The 18100-nt window shown below is 41.1% G+C and overlaps 1 protein-coding gene across 1 annotated transcript in view; it reads right to left on the reverse strand.

Annotated features, from left to right (window-relative positions):
• crybg1b (crystallin beta-gamma domain containing 1b) overlaps positions 1-17154 on the reverse strand; it is a 29799-nt gene extending 12645 nt beyond the window's left edge. The window contains exons 1-14 of the mRNA XM_056242819.1: positions 17077-17154; positions 13692-14554; positions 6435-12294; positions 6294-6401; positions 6021-6176; positions 5728-5766; positions 5376-5494; positions 5140-5287; positions 4905-5044; positions 3574-3700; positions 3465-3500; positions 3117-3244; positions 1557-1683; positions 555-700 (exon numbers count right to left, since the gene is read on the reverse strand). Of these exons, the coding sequence (XP_056098794.1) occupies positions 555-700; positions 1557-1683; positions 3117-3244; positions 3465-3500; positions 3574-3700; positions 4905-5044; positions 5140-5287; positions 5376-5494; positions 5728-5766; positions 6021-6176; positions 6294-6401; positions 6435-12294; positions 13692-14554; positions 17077-17079 (8000 nt within the window). The 5' untranslated portion in view covers positions 17080-17154. The remainder of the gene's footprint in view (positions 1-554; positions 701-1556; positions 1684-3116; positions 3245-3464; positions 3501-3573; positions 3701-4904; positions 5045-5139; positions 5288-5375; positions 5495-5727; positions 5767-6020; positions 6177-6293; positions 6402-6434; positions 12295-13691; positions 14555-17076) is intronic.
• Positions 17155-18100: the final 946 nt, after the last annotated feature.

An 18100-nucleotide genomic window follows, 5' to 3' on the forward strand; every position in this document is an offset into this window, starting at 1 on the left:
TCTATATGAAACTCTATACTTTACTCAATTTTAAAGCATGTTTACGAGCTGTTTAATTCATAAAATGTAAATAAAATGAAAAATGAAGAATTAAATAAGTCCATAAAGTGATGGAACCCATAAAATGTTCTATATATGAAGTGTGTGAAAAATTAATAACATTAATAAATAACTGAATAATTAAATAAAATAGATAAATAGATAAATATATGTGATAATAGGAAAATAATTAAAGTAGTAAACGACATGATAAAATTAATATGATTAATTCTTTTAATCAAATTTATTTTTGTATTATTTGTCCCCCTAATTTATTATTTTTTGCTTTTATTTTTTAACATATTTTTATTCTTTTTAATTCAATTAATTATTTCTTTATTTATTTTTCCATTTATTTTGATTTTTATTTATGCATTCATTTATTTTTAGATAGAAATATTCTCTCAAAAGGCTTTGACTCAGAGTGCAATGACCTTTACAGACCGGACATACACACTTCTGTTTTGATGTTTTTAGCATCTCTATTGGCTGAATAAACTGTAAGAGAGACTCACACTCCTGCCAGGACCTCGATGGAGCGTGTGTGTGGGCCGTAGTGTGTGTCCGACGCGTCTTCCAGCGGCTCCAGGAGGTCGATACTGACGCCTAGCTCTGAAAAGTCCGGCTCACTAAACATCTTCACATGAGGGGAAGAGAAATCCTGCAAAACAAGCCAATTCAAAGCATTTTACGGTCTTCTGTTCCCACTGGAGGATTGTCTCGCATTAGAAAGGTGAAGGCTGGTGTTTCCTGGCATTGTGCGTCCAGAGCATAAACACTGCAGGTATGCGGCGGAGATTGCGTAACGCATAACAAAACCTACATTATAGAATAACACTGCTAAAAATTAAACACTGTCTAGTTATCCAGCACGAATATCCAAACATTCTTAAATCAAGATACATTTACTGGAGAAGCAAAATGACTGAAGATATTAAGTCTTGTTTACTGAAAAATGCATCAAAATGAAGTGAGTTTTTGCTTTATATAGTTTTTTTTCTGAGATATGTGTTCTTGTTTTGAGCATAAAATTGCTTAATTTAATTTTATTCTTAATATCTAAAGTCATTTTGCTTCTCCAGTAAATGTATCTTGATTTAAGAATGTGTCCAAGGTCAAAAAACACTTTAATTTTCTAATAACATCACCCTTATTTTCTCTCAGTGTCTGAAACGGTTCGTTCGGAGATTCAGCCTCTCTAAGCCCCGCCTCTCTGAGAGCTGCTCTGCTGTGATTGGTCAGAAAGCAAACGCTCATTATCATATCTGACTCTCAGCTCTTGATCACAGTGATACGAACAGTAACGATGGCGTGGGTTTCACCGTATCAATCTCAGAAAACAGCGTCTCCTCGACACGAGCCGAACTCTCCCAGTCTCAGATACACTACAGTGTTTGAGGGCGGAGCTAAGAGACGCTGCTCAGCCAATCAGGACCAGAGGCGGGGATTATGCAAATTAGTTACATAGAAGTGAATTGGTTAATGATAATGAAGCTTCCTCTAGTGAAGAGACTCACCATGAAGACGGGCCTCAGCGAGAGCAGCTTCTGCCCCGTCCCGCCCCAGTCTCTCCAGTCTAAATACTCTCCTTCCTCCAGGATGAACTGGTGCCCGTCGAAACCCTCGTGCTCGTATCCAACCCACCTGAGACGAGTCAGGAGTAAAGCAGTCATCAAATATGTAACCCTGTGGTGCTTTTCGGTCCGAAAAATTTTACGTTTTTTTTTGTTGTTGAATTTTCTACTTCATCGGAATGGTCCGAAACTCGGTACAGGTTTTGTCACTTGCTGTGTGAATACACACATAAATCATGGCCATGATGTGAACAGTTTAATGGTCCAGTAACAATATTCACACTTGAGCTCCTCGCGGCCAGAAATGGCGCACTGGAAATGAAGAGAGAGTTTCCTCTAGTGGAAGCGTTTGGAACTGCAGCCGAACAACATCTCACTGGAAGATCATTCACTGAGAGATCAGCCTCACACGCGGAGACCCCGCTGGACACTCTAGCCTCGCATCCACTCAGCTTTACAGGAAAACGCGGGTTTGAAAATATATATTTCATATAAAAATTGAAAATAGTATTTTTGTGCATTTTTCATAACAATAAACGACAAATTCTGGTCATTTTAAATTCACTTTTTAAAACTATCTCACTTCAGCAATAATCTGCCGATTGTCGTGTTTGAGGAGAGATCAAACTTCAGTCTGTCGCTCTAAAGCGTTCAAGATTAACCACAGTTTAACTTGGAAATTTAATTTAATTTTCAGGTCTATGCTCAAAAAGTGAGTAAATGGATCATAAATACAGTGGAAATATAATTTAGTATACAAAAATCCCCTAAAAATACAAAGTATTAAATAAAACTAGTGCTGTCAAACGATTAAAATATTTAATCACGATTAATCACATTAATGTCATAGTTAACTCGCGATTAATCGCACATTTTTATCTATTCTAAATGTCTCTTGATTTCTTTTTGTCCCATTATTTTTTCTCATTTTAATGCTCTTATCAACATGGAAAAGTGGATCGGCTTGCTTTGTGCAAATGTTTTTTATTGAAAACAACATTGACATATACTGTGTTCAATTTCACACTAACATTCTCACTTGGAGCAAATAATCTCTCACACAATGTAACACTGTCCATCAATAAAAGGGTGAAAGAAATACTGACGAGGTCCTGATATTGACGAGGGGGCGGAGAATTCGCATCAGCTGTGTGTGTGTGTGTGTGTGTGTGCTTGGCCATCATCAAGTGGTGTTTCAGACTGGACGTGCTGCGATGATGATAGCTCAGTTCACAACGACAAAACACACAGATCACTTTGGTCTCGTCAATGGAACCATTTGGCAACTTTTTAAAAGTAAACTTTCAAATCAGAATCTTATTGGCATCCATTTCGGCGTCTCGCGCTCGTCATCCACTCAAAAACGTAAGGTTAACCTACTATTTGGCCGGCTCGCAAGCCCAAACGAGTGTGTGCGGCGTGCCTGTTGTTTTGTTTCCGGTCTAGCTAGACCGCACACGCGAAGAGCCCCATATTTGTACTGGAGAGTGTATGAAAACTCACAGGCCTCCGAGGATCTTCAGTGATTCCACACAGTTCAATCCGTGATCGTCCGGGTCGGAGAAGGAAAACACGTCTCCCTGCACCTCAACACAACGGCCCTCCAGACCGGCTTCCTCATACAACACCGCCTGAAGGAGACGAGAGATCAAAATACCTCAAGTTTTCTACGTGTTGTACATGCAACCAAAATAATCCGTTAGTAATGGGATTGACGGCTCAGTCGGGCTGAAGCTCGATCCCAATGAAATTTCGATCGGATCGGTTCTAATCCGATCGAGAGAACATGTGAACACTTGATCGGATTGAAAACCAAAACTGAAAGGACTGAAACCCAAAACTTTAACACACCTTCACTGCAGTCGGGTTCTCTACTTTCGGAAGGCCCTGTGAAAAGAGTAGATGTGAGCGGAGAAACAGCATGAAGATGTGTGTGTAACGCGAGTGTGTGAAGGCGTACCATGCGCAAGGGCCTCAAAGAGCCCACAATCGGCGACGGGAAACCCCAGTCCTCGGGGTACGGATATTCTCCGGCCTCCATCACTGCCAGCAGTCCCTGGAAACCTGGATCACTGTAAACCATCCACCTGTAGACGAGAAGCCACACCTGTCAATCATCAACCGGCCAATCGCAGAGCACCGCTGGCTATGGTGGCTTATCTGGACAAATGTTGCTGCTGTAAATCATTTTTGAAGTGCTGGTTAGAAACAATCTTTTATTTTCTCTTTCTATTCCTGCTCATATTCCACCCATATAACTTTTTCCTGACTAGTCCGTTTTTCTATTGTTTCTTCCTAATTCTCACCGTCCTCAGCGAGTTCTTGATTAATCAATATATCTGTATTTACACCATCTCTCATTTTAATATTGAGTTGGCTTGACAAAGTAGTTTTCAAGCTACAACCACCAAACTTGATGGCCTTCAGATTTACGATTCTCGTTAAACGGCGAATAAATTAGGAAAAGTCCCATAGACTTTCATTGAGGGGGTCAAGACTTTTGCACAGTATGACTTTTGAGTATTTAAGCTATCTATCACTAGCAAAGCATGACCACTATCCTAGCACAACATGTTAAAACATGCTAGCAATGTGTTAAATCATGCTAGCACACGAGAAAGCATGTTAGCACATTCATGCTAGCAACATGCTAAATAATGTTAAACTCATGATATCAACGTGTTAAATAATGCTAGCAACATGCTAATTCTTGCTGACAATGTGTTTTTAAGCTATTTTAAACTTTTATACAAGGCTTTGTCAAGCCAGCATCCACAAGTTTTCACAAATTTTAGTTATTATTCCCCTTTTCTTACTGAAACCAACAGAATAAACGTTTTCCCTACAGTCTGAATGGTGGATTAGTGGCTTCTGATATTGTTTATATGGTGCTGTGTGACTAATGCCTCTGAGTCAAACACCCTCATAAAGCATAACACACTTATGAATCACCAGGAATTTCATGATTATGTTTTCAAAGCGACCTTCCACAACACTGCCACTCTTTCAACACACACATACTTACATTTTCTAAAGAAAATCAGAGTGGTGTCAGGCAAATCATGGAAAGGTATTCTGGGTTATTTTTAGCATGCTGCTATTAGGTTGATTTCTGAGGTATTCTTTTTCCTTTACAAAGCATCACAAACAAGCTTTCACAAACAGAAAGTGAATCATAACACACATTCTGTCTAAGAAGATAGTAAAGATGTGCATGTCAAGAGCTTCAACTTGACCACACACACCCCAGTAAACGTTCAAGGTCTGAGCAGGGCGTGTTTGTGCACTTACAGACCGCTGTGGACTTTGATAGAGCCGGTGTTCTGGGGAAGGCTGAAACTGCCCACTTCCTCGGTGATATCCACATACTCAAAGCTTCTGCCCATGCCAGTGGGCTCGGTGAACAGCTCGATCCGGGGAGGAGTGTAGTCCTACACACACACACATACAGAAAACACAGCACACAATCCAGTTACTTTTAGCACTTCAGAATGTTTTTAAAGAAGATACTCTTGAGGTTACCTACTCTGATTGCCAGACGAATTGAGCCAATGACCATAGGGGCAGGTGTTTCTTCGCCCTCTTCCGCCCATTGATTGGGCAGTTCGTTAACGATTTCCTCTTCCAGAGCGATGCATCGTCCCTCAAACCCTGGTTTCTCATACAGAATCCAACTGCAATAGGCCAAAGTGCACAATTAAATCTAAACTACTGAAAGGCACATCATCGAGTACTTGATCTCCATCCGTATTTGCTGCTTACCATCCTCTGACCACTTTCACAGATATGACACCGGACAGTTGCATTTGTGTAGCATCAGGTTGTTCCCTGAAGAACTCAAAGGACTGACCGTTGAACTGATGGTGCTCAAATATCACAATCTGACGGAAACAAGATACATTTAATTATCCCAGCAGTTTATGGATCTAACTCTCTGTATGGGGGCGTTTTGAATTATTGCCCGACTGGTACAACAAGTTTCAGTTGATGTACATATTTAAAGCATTAATAAAATTCCCAAAAACTTGGCTCTTGTTATGCAAACATAACAAGACAAGCAGCTTCTGATATTTGAAAATCTCTGTTAGGTCATGACTTTGAAATGTTGGCAAACCTTTGCAGGACGCCGATGGATTCCACGAGCAGCTGGAATCTGAAAAATAAAACACCATGGCCCTCTGTGGTTAGGAGAATAATGCAGGTAATTGTTTTGAAAGACAGTCAAAAATATGATGCAATGATGTCCCAAAGATTTTACCCCTTTGAACATGTTAAACCTTCAAATCTGTTGTCATGTACAAATACAGACATGCATTAATAACACGCTGGCGTGCAGTTCTCTGCAGCTATAAACAAATACACTTCGGGGGTTTACAAAGAAAATAGACATTGGTGATGGACACATACATTTGGGAGTTCTCTCTGAGGTTTAGCTTGAGGGATTTGGGCTTCTGGAACTTGAGGTGGAGGTGGAATCGTAACGTCTTGGGTTTTCCCGTCAGCTACGCCAACAGCCGTATTCAGATCCACTAGACCAGGTATGGAAGCCCTTTCTCTAGCCACCTAACCAATCAAATACACACAAACACTCAAATATGTGACATGTTTTACACTATGAGAAACACTAGCTGGGTATATAAATGTGTGTTGTGATGAATGAATAAATGAGGGATGGCTGACCGTATTTGATGATCGAGTGGTTTCAGGCTCCTTTGGAAGAAATTTGTCTAGGAAACTAGGCATCTTGATGTCTTCAAAGGAAGGAAAGGGTGGAGGAGCACTAGCATCTGTTTTTATAGTGACAATAGGGTCTACTGTGGTTGTTTTCAGGTCAGGCATCAGGGTTGGTCCATCAGGTTGCAGAACAACATCAGAACCAATCTGGATAGTGCTGAGAAGTGGTGGTGTTTTAGTGTCTGTTAACATGGTGACTTGGTCAGGTGTCAGGGTAGGTCCATCATCCTTAGTAGGTTTTAAAACAACCTGGGAAGTAGTCTGCTTACCACTGGGATGTAAAAGTGCATTAGAGTCTGTTAATATAGTAACTGTGGGATCTCTTGAAGTTGTTTTGAGGTCAGGTGTCATGCTAGGTCCATCAGACTGGGTAAATCTAGGTTTAGGAGGATAATTAGTGTCTGTTATCATTGTGACCTGAGGGTTTAATGAAGTTGTTTTCAAGTCAGGTGTTTGCATAGGTCCATCTTCCTTAGTAGGTTTTAGAACAACCTGGGAACCAGTCTGGGTATCACTAAGAGGTGCATTCGATTCTGTTAACATAGTAACTGTGGGATCTTTCAAAGCTGTTTTAAGGTCAGGTGTCTTGATAGGTCCATCATTCTTGGTGTGTTTTAGAACAACCTGCGAACCAGACTGGGTACAACCAGGTGGAGCAGGAGAATTAGTGTCTGTTAACTTTATGACCTGGGGGTCTAATGAAGTTGTTTTCAAGTCAGGTGCTTGCATAAGTCCATCTTCGTTAGTAGGTTTCAGAACAACCTGGGAACCAGTCTTGGTATCACTGGAAGGTACATTAGTGTCTATTACTGCAGTGACTGTTTGGTCCCTTGAAGTTGTTTTGAGGTCAGGAATCATGGCAGGCACAACATCTTTGCTGGGTTTTAGAATAACCTGAGAACCAGACGGGGTAGAGCGGCCATCATTCTTTGCAAGGACTTTCTCTATCATGACCTGTTCGGGTGATTCTGCAGTTGGTGCCAGCTGTGATTGTGGAGTTGGCGTAGGCCCAAGAGCATCGCTGGGTGATAACAGCCCATCTGAAGGACTCTCAGTGGGGCTTAAAAACTCCATGCGTCTCCCTTTGCTAGGGCTGCGGAGAAGGCTAACAATGGAGCACCTCTCCAAACGAGACCTTGTTTTCACTGGTTCTGTTTTCACTGGTTCTGTTTTACTTTCATCTGACCCCTCCTCTTTTTCTCCCTCTTCCTTTTCAGACTCCTTCCTGTTTCTCTGGAAGATCAGGGACCTAGTGAGGATGCTCTCACGCTCAGGTTTTGTCGACTTAGGTTTGGAGTCCTCCTTCTTGGCGTCTGTGTCTTGGCTCTTGGAAACTGAACTGGGAGCTAGATCCAAAATGAATTCCCTCCTTCTCCTCAAACCATACTGGAACTCCTCCGGATCAAAGGGTTTCTCGAAAAGGTCTTCTCTGATGGCTGGAAGGACAAACGGAGGGGCTTTTGGGCGATGATGGTTGTGTTTGCGTTGGGGAAGATTGAACGGCTTTGCTAGCCTTTTCACATTTACAATAAAGTCATCTGGGTCGATTTCTCCCGATGTATCCAGGTTGGTCTTCCTCACAGATGTGCCGAGCTTAGGTTTTGGTTCTGAAATCAACTGCTTCTTTTTTATAGGACGTTGCAGATCCAGATCAAGCCAGCTAGATGGAGAGTCCCTGTTCAGGGAGGAGCTTCCAGGTGCAGAAGGGATTTTTTGAAGGAGGAAGGGTTTGGGGATAAATTCCTTTTTTCTTGTGGCTGGATCTATCGATTTGCTGGAGGGAGATGGGGATTTCTCACTGACTGAGATTTTCTCTTTGGTTGAGGCATCAGGAGGCAATGTCTTTTCCTTGAATGATGATGGTGAAGCCGTATTCTTTTCATTAGTTGAGGAAGGCAAAGTGGAGGTTGTCTTATTGGTTGAGGCTTGTGGTGATGTGGTATTTTCATTAGCTGAGTCTGAAGGAGTTTTCTTTTCTTTGGATGAAGGAAGTGGAGTTATATTCCCTCCATTGGTAGAGAGTAACGGGAACGAAGGTGATGCTGGTGGTAGTGATGTCTTCTCATTTTTAGTAGTCTTATCATTGGAGACTGGTGAATCGGTTGTGGCTGGAGGTGGAGCTTTTTCTTTAGTTGAAGAATTTGTATTGGTTGAGGCTGGCAAAGTGGAGGCTGTCTCATTGGTTGAGGCTGGCGGAGGTGTAGTCTCTTTATTAGTTGAATCTGGGGGAGTTTTAGGTGCTTCGTTAGTTAAGACTAATGGAGGTGTGGTCTTGTAATCACCTGAGCCTAATAAAGTGGAGGTCGATTTAACGGTTGAAGATGGAGAAGGTGTGGTCTTTTCATTTGTTGAGCCTAAAAATGTGGAGGTTATCTCGAAGGTTGATTCTGGTAGAGGTGTGGTCTTTTCTTTAGCTGATGCTGTTGGAGGCGTGGTGTTTTCAATAGTTTTGGCAAGCAATGTGGAGATTGTCTCGTTAGTTGGGGCTGGTGGAGACTTTGCCTTTTCATTGGTTGATGCTAGTGGATGCATGGTCTTTTCACCATTTGTCTTTCTTTTAGCTGAGTCTGATGGAGGTGTTATCTTTACATTAGTTGAGGCTGGTAAACTGGATACTATCTCATTAGTTGAGGCTGGTGGAAGTGTGGCTCTTGGAGGTGTGGTTTTCTCATTGACTGAGTCTGATGGAGTTGTGTTATTTTTATTAGTTGAGGCTGGCAAAGTGGAGGATGTCTTATTGGTGGAGGCTTGTGGAGATGTGATATTTTCATTAGTTGTGCTTTTATTAGCTGAGTCTGATGGAGGTGTTGCCTTTACATCAGTTGAGGCTGGTAAACTGGATATTATCTCATTAGTTGAGGCTGGTAAACTGGATATTATCTCAGTTGAGGCTGTTGGAAGTGTGGCTCTTGGAGGTGTGGTTTTCTCATTGATTGAGTCTGATGGAGGTGTTGCCTTTACATCAGTTGAGGCTGGTAAACTGGATATTATCTCATTAGTTGAGGCTGGTAAACTGGATATTATCTCAGTTGAGGCTGTTGGAAGTGTGGCTCTTGGAGGTGTGGTTTTCTCATTGATTGAGTCTGATGGAGGTGTTGCCTTTACATCAGTTGAGGCTGGTAAACTGGATATTATCTCATTAGTTGAGGCTGGTAAACTGGATATTATCTCAGTTGAGGCTGTTGGAAGTGTGGCTCTTGGAGGTGTGGTTTTCTCATTGATTGAGTCTGATGGAGGTGTTGTCTTTACATCAGTTGAGGCTGGTAAACTGGATATTATCTCATTAGTTGAGGCTGAAGGTGTGGTTATCTCATTGATTGAGTCTGATGGAGTTTTGTTCTTTCCATTAGTTGAGGCTGGTGGAGGTTTGATCATGTCGTCACTGGAGCCTAATGAAGCAGAGGTTGTCTCAAGGGTTGATGCTAGTGGAGGCATAGTCTTTTCATTAGTTGAGGCTGGCAAAGTGGATGTTGTCTTATTGGTGGAGGCTTGTGGAGATGTGGTATTTTCATTAGTTGTGCTAGCCAATTCTGATGGAGTTGTGTTCCTATCATTAGTTGAGGCTGGTGGAGGTTTATCACTGGAGCCTAATGAAGCAGAGGTTGTCTCAAGGGTTGATGCCGGTGGAGGCATAGTCTTTTCATTAGTTAAGGCAGGCAAAGTGGAGGTTGTCTCATTGGTTGAGGCTTGTGGTGTCTTTTCATTAGCTGAGTCTTCCTTAGGTAAAACTAAAGATGTGCTCTTGTCATCACTTGAGGCTGGTAAACTGGAGACTGTCTCATTTGTTGATGCTGGTTTAGAGATAACCTTTTCACCGGCCTGGCCAGACTGCTCGATAGATGCTTCATTGGCTGTGGATGACGATGAAGTGGGCTTCTTTTTCACAGAGCGCAGAGATAGATTCTCATTATTGGTTGGTATTACAGGAAAAGTATTATCAGACAACTGATCTTCTGTCTCTGCAGAGTTTATGTCGCCATTTACTATGGATGTAATTTCTGTACTAGTGATTTTACTCTTGGTTTTGTTTGTGTCTCCATCTTTAGCTTCAGTGCTGGTCTTTTGTTGTTGTTGTTGTTGTTGTAAATCCCTTTTACTGGAAGCTTTTCGGCTCTCTGATTGGCTTTGTTGCCTGTCTCTTTTGGGACCGCCTCTCTCTATAGGTGGAATATGAGGTGAAATTATAGTGTCCGCTTCATCATTTAGTTTTTTTACCAGTGCAGGGTTCGGTGTTGCCAGTGCCCTACTTGTAGAAGCATCCTTTTCTTTAGTCTGATCCTTCAATTCAGTAGAAGAGTTTTTCTCTGTGTTCTGCATTTCTTTACCCTGACTGGTTGCCATAATTGTAGTGTCTTCTTGTTTAATCTCTTTGGGCTTTACGGCTAAGCTGTCCTTTGATTTACCTTGTTTAGTTGTCTTCGTTGTAATTTCACCTTCTATATTTTGCTCGGTTGGCTTTGATGTGTTGACTTCATTGCTGTGTTTGTGTGTCTCAGTTGTTTTCAGTTGTTCGGTTGCTTCTGTACTCTGATTGTTTACCTCAGTCAAACAGTCTTTTTCTTTACTCTTATGGTTTGGCTTTGATGGTCTTTGTGCCTCGTCTGATTTTGGGTCATTTTTCGCTTTTTGCACACACGTAGTGCTGTCTTTCTCAGGTAAGACCAACATATCTGTCTCACTCTCTCTGTTCCGCTTGGCATCTTTCCTAGAAGATGCATTGCTGCTATTGGCTGGCACCAAGAAGTCTTTAGAGTCCTCCGGGGATGGTGGTTTCTCTTCATTTGTCACAGATGGATCCAGTTTCCCTGACTCTCTAAACAATGTGTTTACAATCGGGTCTCTGTTCTTCCGCCCCTCTCCTTCTGAGCTCTCTTGAACAGGCTGCTTTTTGTTGCTGTTTTTCTGTTGCTCTTCAGTTTTTGAGTCAATGCCTGTCCGCTCTATATTCACTTCATTCGAGCTGTTCTCAGTTTGAGAGACGGATACCTTGTAAGCAGTCACTATCTGTGCTTCAAAGTCATTCCTACTCTCTCTCTCCTTCTTATCCATGCTTTTCATTTCTTTGAGACCTTCTGTGTCCATATGTGGAGACTTTTGTAACGTCTTTGAGTCTGTGTTTGATGTTGCCTTCATGCTTTGCATTATATCTCCTGCTTTCTCCAACTTTGAAGGGATTTTAGGCTCATCACCAGAAGTGCTTTTCACATACTGGTCTGTGGTCTTTACAACGTCTCCCGCATCTATAAGAGGTTTTGGGGTTATATTACACGCTGTGTCGCTCTTCTTGTCCTTGACCTCCTGTTTACCTTGACCCATTTCTTGCTTGTTCTTGCTGGTGGGGCTGAGCGGTTCTTTGCTTCGTCTTTTTTTAGATCGCGAGCCTGTCCGGTTTGGAGATTTCACCGGCGGGCTCTCGTCAATAGGAGATGAAACTGTCGGTGCAGAACAACTCGCTTTACCCAACTCTTTATTCCCAATGTTCGAGTCACTAGTGCTCTCAGGTTTGCTTTGTGTTGCATTGTGGGATTTGGAGTCCGTTTGATCTATGGGTTTGGGTTCTCCGCTGGTATTTGCTGTAGATTTTTCAAAACTTCCTGAACAAGATGCTTCAGTACGATTAGCTGTTTTTAAAAGTCCTTCGCTCAATGCATGACCAGACACTCCAGACGACAATGTTAACTTCTCTTCTCCCCTCTGTCCTGCAGAGAAATTCATTGCTCTCTCTTTAACCGTTTGTTTCGGAGGTGCAGAACTGGATCGCGTTCCGGCATCTTCTTTGAGTCGAATAGCCACATTTCGAGCTGGAGAAATATCCAGATGACGCAGGTTTGTGGAGCTACTGACAGCTTTGGTCGCTCCTCTTTCAAACAGACTGATCTTGTCTGCGATTCGTCCCTTTTGATGACTGGACTTCACATTAGTGCCGTCCACTCTGTCCTCTGGACATCTGTAAAATAACAAACAATAAAGGTCAAAAGGGCAAAAAAGGTTAATGTGCTTTTGATGAATTTTATGATGTTTACTTTATTCATATTAGCATCCACTCCCTTCATTAGTTGTTTACTCATTGTGTCTTTCTTTCCGCGTTCTCTATCCTTTGTTCTTTATATCTTTGAAGCAAACCACAAACTGTATGACTTCCCGTTCTTCAGCACATTTGGATTTTCGCTTTAATAGAAAGTGACTAACAAAAACACGTACTGCAAGACATTATTTCAAAAGTTGCAAAGATTATTAGATCATTCAAAGCATATTTCACTTCCCTTTTCCCTACTTTGAAAGTGAATGAGTTTGCTTCAAAAAAGCATAAATAAATGTATAATGAAAGTCATTCATATGACTCTTTCATATGACTCTTGCGCACTATTCAACTATTCAAGGGTTACGGTAGATTTGTGTGAGGATGAGATTTGCGAGCTGCAACCGAGAGAGAGAGACTAAATTATTAGTAAATAACAATAAATCAGTAATAAATGGTACCAAAAGTTGGTCCGTTCCTCACCCAGGACTGTCATATGCAGGAGTCACGTGGACTGCTGTTATGATATTGTTTAAAAAAAAATCTTGAATGAACTTCAAAATAGATCTTGTTTTCAGCTAAATAAATGAATCAGAGGTTTTGGAATGACGTGAGGGTGAGTAATTAAATTTATTTTTAATTTTTAGGTGAACTGTTCTTTTAGGAGTAGAAAAGCACAAAGCTGCCATCTAGAAAAACTGGCATTTAACTATGCAAGCACTTAATTGGTATGAAAATGGCTCTTTTAAATGCAGAAAGCTCTTTGTAAAAGGTCAGGAACATTAACCAACAGGAATTACAAGAACCTGATAATAATGAGCACATATTTCACAACATGACGCATGGTGTTTTACCCTGATCATCTCTGAGAAAGTTTTCCCACGTTTAGTTAAAGTTCCATTTTAAACATAAACTGGTAACACTTTACAATACGTTTCATTAGTTAACTACATTAGTTAGCATGAACTAATAATGAACTGCACGTATACAGCATTTATTAATCTTTCTTAATGTTAATTTCAACATTTACTAATACTTTATTAAAATATTGCTAACATTAGTTAATGCACTGTGAACTAACATGAACATCTTTATTTGTATTATAACTAACATTAAAAAAGATGAACAAATAAAGTAACAAATGTATTGCTCATGGTTAGTTCATGTTAGTTAATTAATGCACCTTATTGTAAAGCGTTACCCATAAACTGTTAAAGTGTTCACAGATCAAATAAACACAAAAGGGCTTTCAAAAGTATATAGTGTTTGTTAGTTATTTCTGTAAGCACATGAGCAAAACAAACAGGTTAAACGGGTAATTTTACCTGGCTTTCTCATCAGATCTCGGCCATTTAGGATCCGTGGTGCTTTTAAACGTCCCTTGAGGATCTTCATTTGAAACCAGCAGCTTTTTAGCAAAGATCTTCTCGCTGTGAGACACTTTGATACTCCTGCGTTTGGATTCAGCGCTCTCGGTCATTCTCACCACAGGTTCCTCGTCCATGATGTCTGCTTCAGTGACCGGTGAGCTCGGGGAATCAGTCTTGTCCTCGCTCAGGTGTGTTTCCACACATTCTGCTCGGACAAAATCCTCACGACTACCTGAGTTTGGCGCTTCTGCTCCGGAGCATTCCTGAACGTCGTTTTCCGCCTCAAAAGCTGAGTCAGCACATGCCGACTGTGGGCTGGTTGCCAAACTGGTTGCTACAGGACTATCAGGCTGAGGATTGGTTGGTGATTTAGTTTGAGCCCCGCCCACATCTCCATGAGAGCCCCGCCTCCTCCTTCCAGATCTCCTGCGTCCCATTTGCTCTGTGTTATCTTGATCAGAGAAGTCAGGAGTTGATCTGCTTCTGTTACTCTCAAACGAATGACTACGTTTGCTTCTTTTTACAACGGTCTTGTCGTTTTCACTTCTTCTTCTTTGCTCTCGGCACACCTGGGTTCTCGCATGTTGGGCATTCCGGCTCGGGGAAGGGCTTTTCTCTGCTGGAGCGGGTTCATCTACTGCAGGACTGTTTCTCTCATGTGCACCAGCAGTTCCTCTGTTGTCCTCGTCAGACGCCTCCTCTCGCTGTGTTTCGGAGTCGGGATCATCTCCGCTCAGAGCCGGGCCGCTCCAACCCCACGCCAACCAGCTCCCAATGCGACTCAACACCCCTGGGCTGCGCTCCTGTGGACTCTCAGCCTACAAACACACAACACATGCAAAATCATGAGGGATTGATCTGTAACACACTTAATGTTGTTTTCAGGCTCTACTAGAACAGCTTTTCCTGCTTGAATGTTGATTATTTTCCTCATATTCTCCATTGTTGCGGCTCCTCTCTTCCCAGTCTGTCAGTAACGCTCTGTTTACTTCCTGTCTCTATGAAGCCCCTCCTCCTGAAAAGCACACTGTGCTCTGATTGGTCGGCTGGATCGAGCGCTTCGAGTGTAATTGGGAAATGTCCCGCACCTTAATTTCAGTTTCAACACACTACTAACTAACTCAACCAGGCCCCGCCCCTTTATTCTGCATATTAATTATTTAAATTAGGAATATTGTGACGTGTTCGTTCCTGGAAGAAACTCAAGACTACAATGGAGGCGTTTCAGGGAGTTCAGAAACACTGAAACTCATATAGAGAATAACTAAGAGCTTTTTCAAACGGCAACATTTAAAGCATTAACCAAACACTAAGATATTCTCCAATTCATTTTTCAAATAAAATTCACTCAGTATGTTTATCATGTAATTTGCAATGAAAATTGTAATTGAAAACCCCACTATTATATCCTAATGCTCGAAAATTAGATGTTCAAAAATATATGACATACTATGTTTTACATATATTTATAATAATATTATATAAACGTAAAATTTATAATAATATAATATATATATAAAGTATTACACAATATTTAATTTACATCTCTTAAAATATTTGAAAACCGAACACATAATTGACAAGTTTGACAGAACGACACAATCTGTTAAACACCTAATGCTTAAATCAAATGTCAAAATAGGACATTATGAAGGTTTATTAAATAACCATCACTGCAATCAAAGATTAATTTGACACTTTTTGAAGGAGACCCATATTGTTATACAGAAACAGCTATTTTGGATTTAATATGGATTAAAATGACATTTTTCTGCAACTAATGGTATCCACACAGTGTCTAATAAACTAAACAAAGTGTGCCAGAGATTGTTTTCTCTCTCTCCATAGAAGTACAGTCAGTCTGAGAAAACATTTAAACGTTCCCCAGCGAACAGCGAACGTTCTGCCAAGGTTCTCTCACAGTTATAAACAAACATTCTTCCAGTGACGTTAATAGAACGTTCGTTCAAAGTTATCTCTTCAATAATGCTCTCAGAACGTTAGAACAAAAACATCATTCATTTTATTTCAAAAACGTTTCAGTTGGATGTGTATCTATAACGTTTAAAAAAAAAATGTTTCGACTTGTTTCAGAACGTTCAGATTCAAAAGTAACGTTCCAATAATGTTTGAAGAATGATGCAATGGAATGTTCCCTCAACGTTCACAGAACCAAGAAATGCGTTGTTAAAACATTTAAAAACAGCTACAGAAGTAACGTTTACATAACTAAATGCCAACGTCACCAGTTAGAATAGCGTATACTTTTGTTAGCTAACACAGGATTTGGACAAATTAAAAACGGAGAAAAATATTAATAATAATAAAGGAACGGGGAAAGTTTTCATATTCATCATCAAATTGCATTAATCTCGCAAAACTCACTGTCCGGATCGTTGGCGCGCGGAACACCCAGAGAAGCGCGTCTTTCGTCCCGCCAGCGAGAGTCGTGAAATGATCCAGCCCTGCGACTCAATGAATCCTCAATGAATGATCGATAAAAGCGATCAGGAATGAACGTCCGGATCAATAAGATAACGCTTGAGGATCGTTAATTATTAGTGATCTGCTGCAGGACGCGCGCAGAAGCTCTTCAGTGACGCGCGCGCGAGGAGAGAGAGACTGAGAGAGAGGATTGAGTTTCAGAGGATCAGATGAACCCAATCCAACACAATGAACAAGAGAACGGTCACTAAACACTTCAGTTTTCCAGCCTCCCAAAGTGAGTTTAACACAGTGATGCTCACAGCTGCCGTCATGCTAGTCATTTCATTTTATATTATAAACGTAGGCCTATTTAAAATGAAGAAAGCTGTTTTCATGATCATGCATGCTTATTTTTATTTGTAAAAACCCTGTGTGCAGCAAATTATCTCCTTAAAGTATTTTGTAAACTGTTTTAAACATGACTTTAGGTTCTCGTCACTAAGAAACTCCAAGCAACTTTCTTCCAAGGTTAGTTATTGGTAACAAAACCTAGAGAACGCTCCTGGAGAGTCATTCAAATAACATATGGGAAACCTTCCAATTTCCAATGAGACGTTATTTCTAAGCACAATAATCAATATATTTAGGCCAAATCCATTTATTTTCAAACAACTTATATACTAGGAAAGCCCAATACTCACAGAGTTGAAAGTGTCAGAGATGAACGCTATCGGAACGCACTGATGCTGGAGTCTCGCGTAAAGAGGAAGAGAAAGCGCAAACGTTTGCTCTAAGTATTTACCTGCTTCTACATGCACGTCACACCCACACCTGTCCTGCTCGTGCACAGACCTGTTCACGATCTAAGCCTTTCTGACCATGCAGTCAAGTGTGTAAACAATGAGGAACTCACCATGATCAGCGTTGAGTTCAGCGTTCGCGTTCACCTGTGAGGATCCATCGGTCGAGCTGTGCAGAACAGGCCGAGAACAGAGGACACGACAGGTATCAGGACACGACAGGTCTCGACTGTGGCCAGAGAACACGACAGGTATATCGACTGTTGTGCAACGGCTTCAGTCTGATAAACACACACACACACGCTGAATTATTCATGCAATCGAGGCCAACACACACACACACACACACACACCTACGGTTAGACTCTGGCCTCTAACACTTTAATGAGCTGAGATAGTTCATGAAAACACATGAAGATAGTCTTAGCGTTCACACACACACACACACACACACACACACACACACACACACACACACACACACACACACGTGTCTGTGGGAACATGCTTTGACTGGATGTTATAGGTTTATGGGTTTACAACTAACCCGGGCTAGTTGTAACTTAACACACTCGTTTTGAATAGGCTACTTCCACACATGCTAGCATAGCATGACGAAACTTAGTGTATTAGTAGGTTAGTTGCCATATCAACACTATATTGAGAAAAAAATGCGCCAAAATTCAGAAATCTTTGGAAGATATCACTGAACATTTATTTAACCATAGCAAAAGTACATTTCTTATGTTAATTTTTCATCTCTGTTTTTTGTGTTTATTTACAATTAGACAAATCTGATATTATTTTAATCTTATCTGTTATTTAACAGCTGAGATGGTTCTTTAATGCTTCGCTAACCAGAAGACACTATGTGACTAGCATTAATGCTGCAGGAATGGCTGTTTAACTCTTTTCTCAATGCACACGCGTACAGTTGAAGAGAGGAACATTCATGCAAGCGTATAATAACTTGGTTTCCGTAGTTTGACTCAACAGTATGTCTGAAGCCGCTCACTCTGGTCTCTGGGAGTGTTTTGTAATGCCTGCCGTGACTCACTTTAACCGCACATACTCAGTTCCTGCTCTCGGCAATGGAATCCAGATGGCAGAGCAGATTCTCCATGTGTAACCAGCAAA

Source organism: Rhinichthys klamathensis, unplaced genomic scaffold (genome assembly GCF_029890125.1).
Source record: "Rhinichthys klamathensis goyatoka isolate OS25496 unplaced genomic scaffold, OSU_Roscu_1.1 h1tg000758l_1, whole genome shotgun sequence".
NCBI classification, from domain to species: Eukaryota; Metazoa; Chordata; class Actinopteri; order Cypriniformes; family Leuciscidae; genus Rhinichthys; species Rhinichthys klamathensis.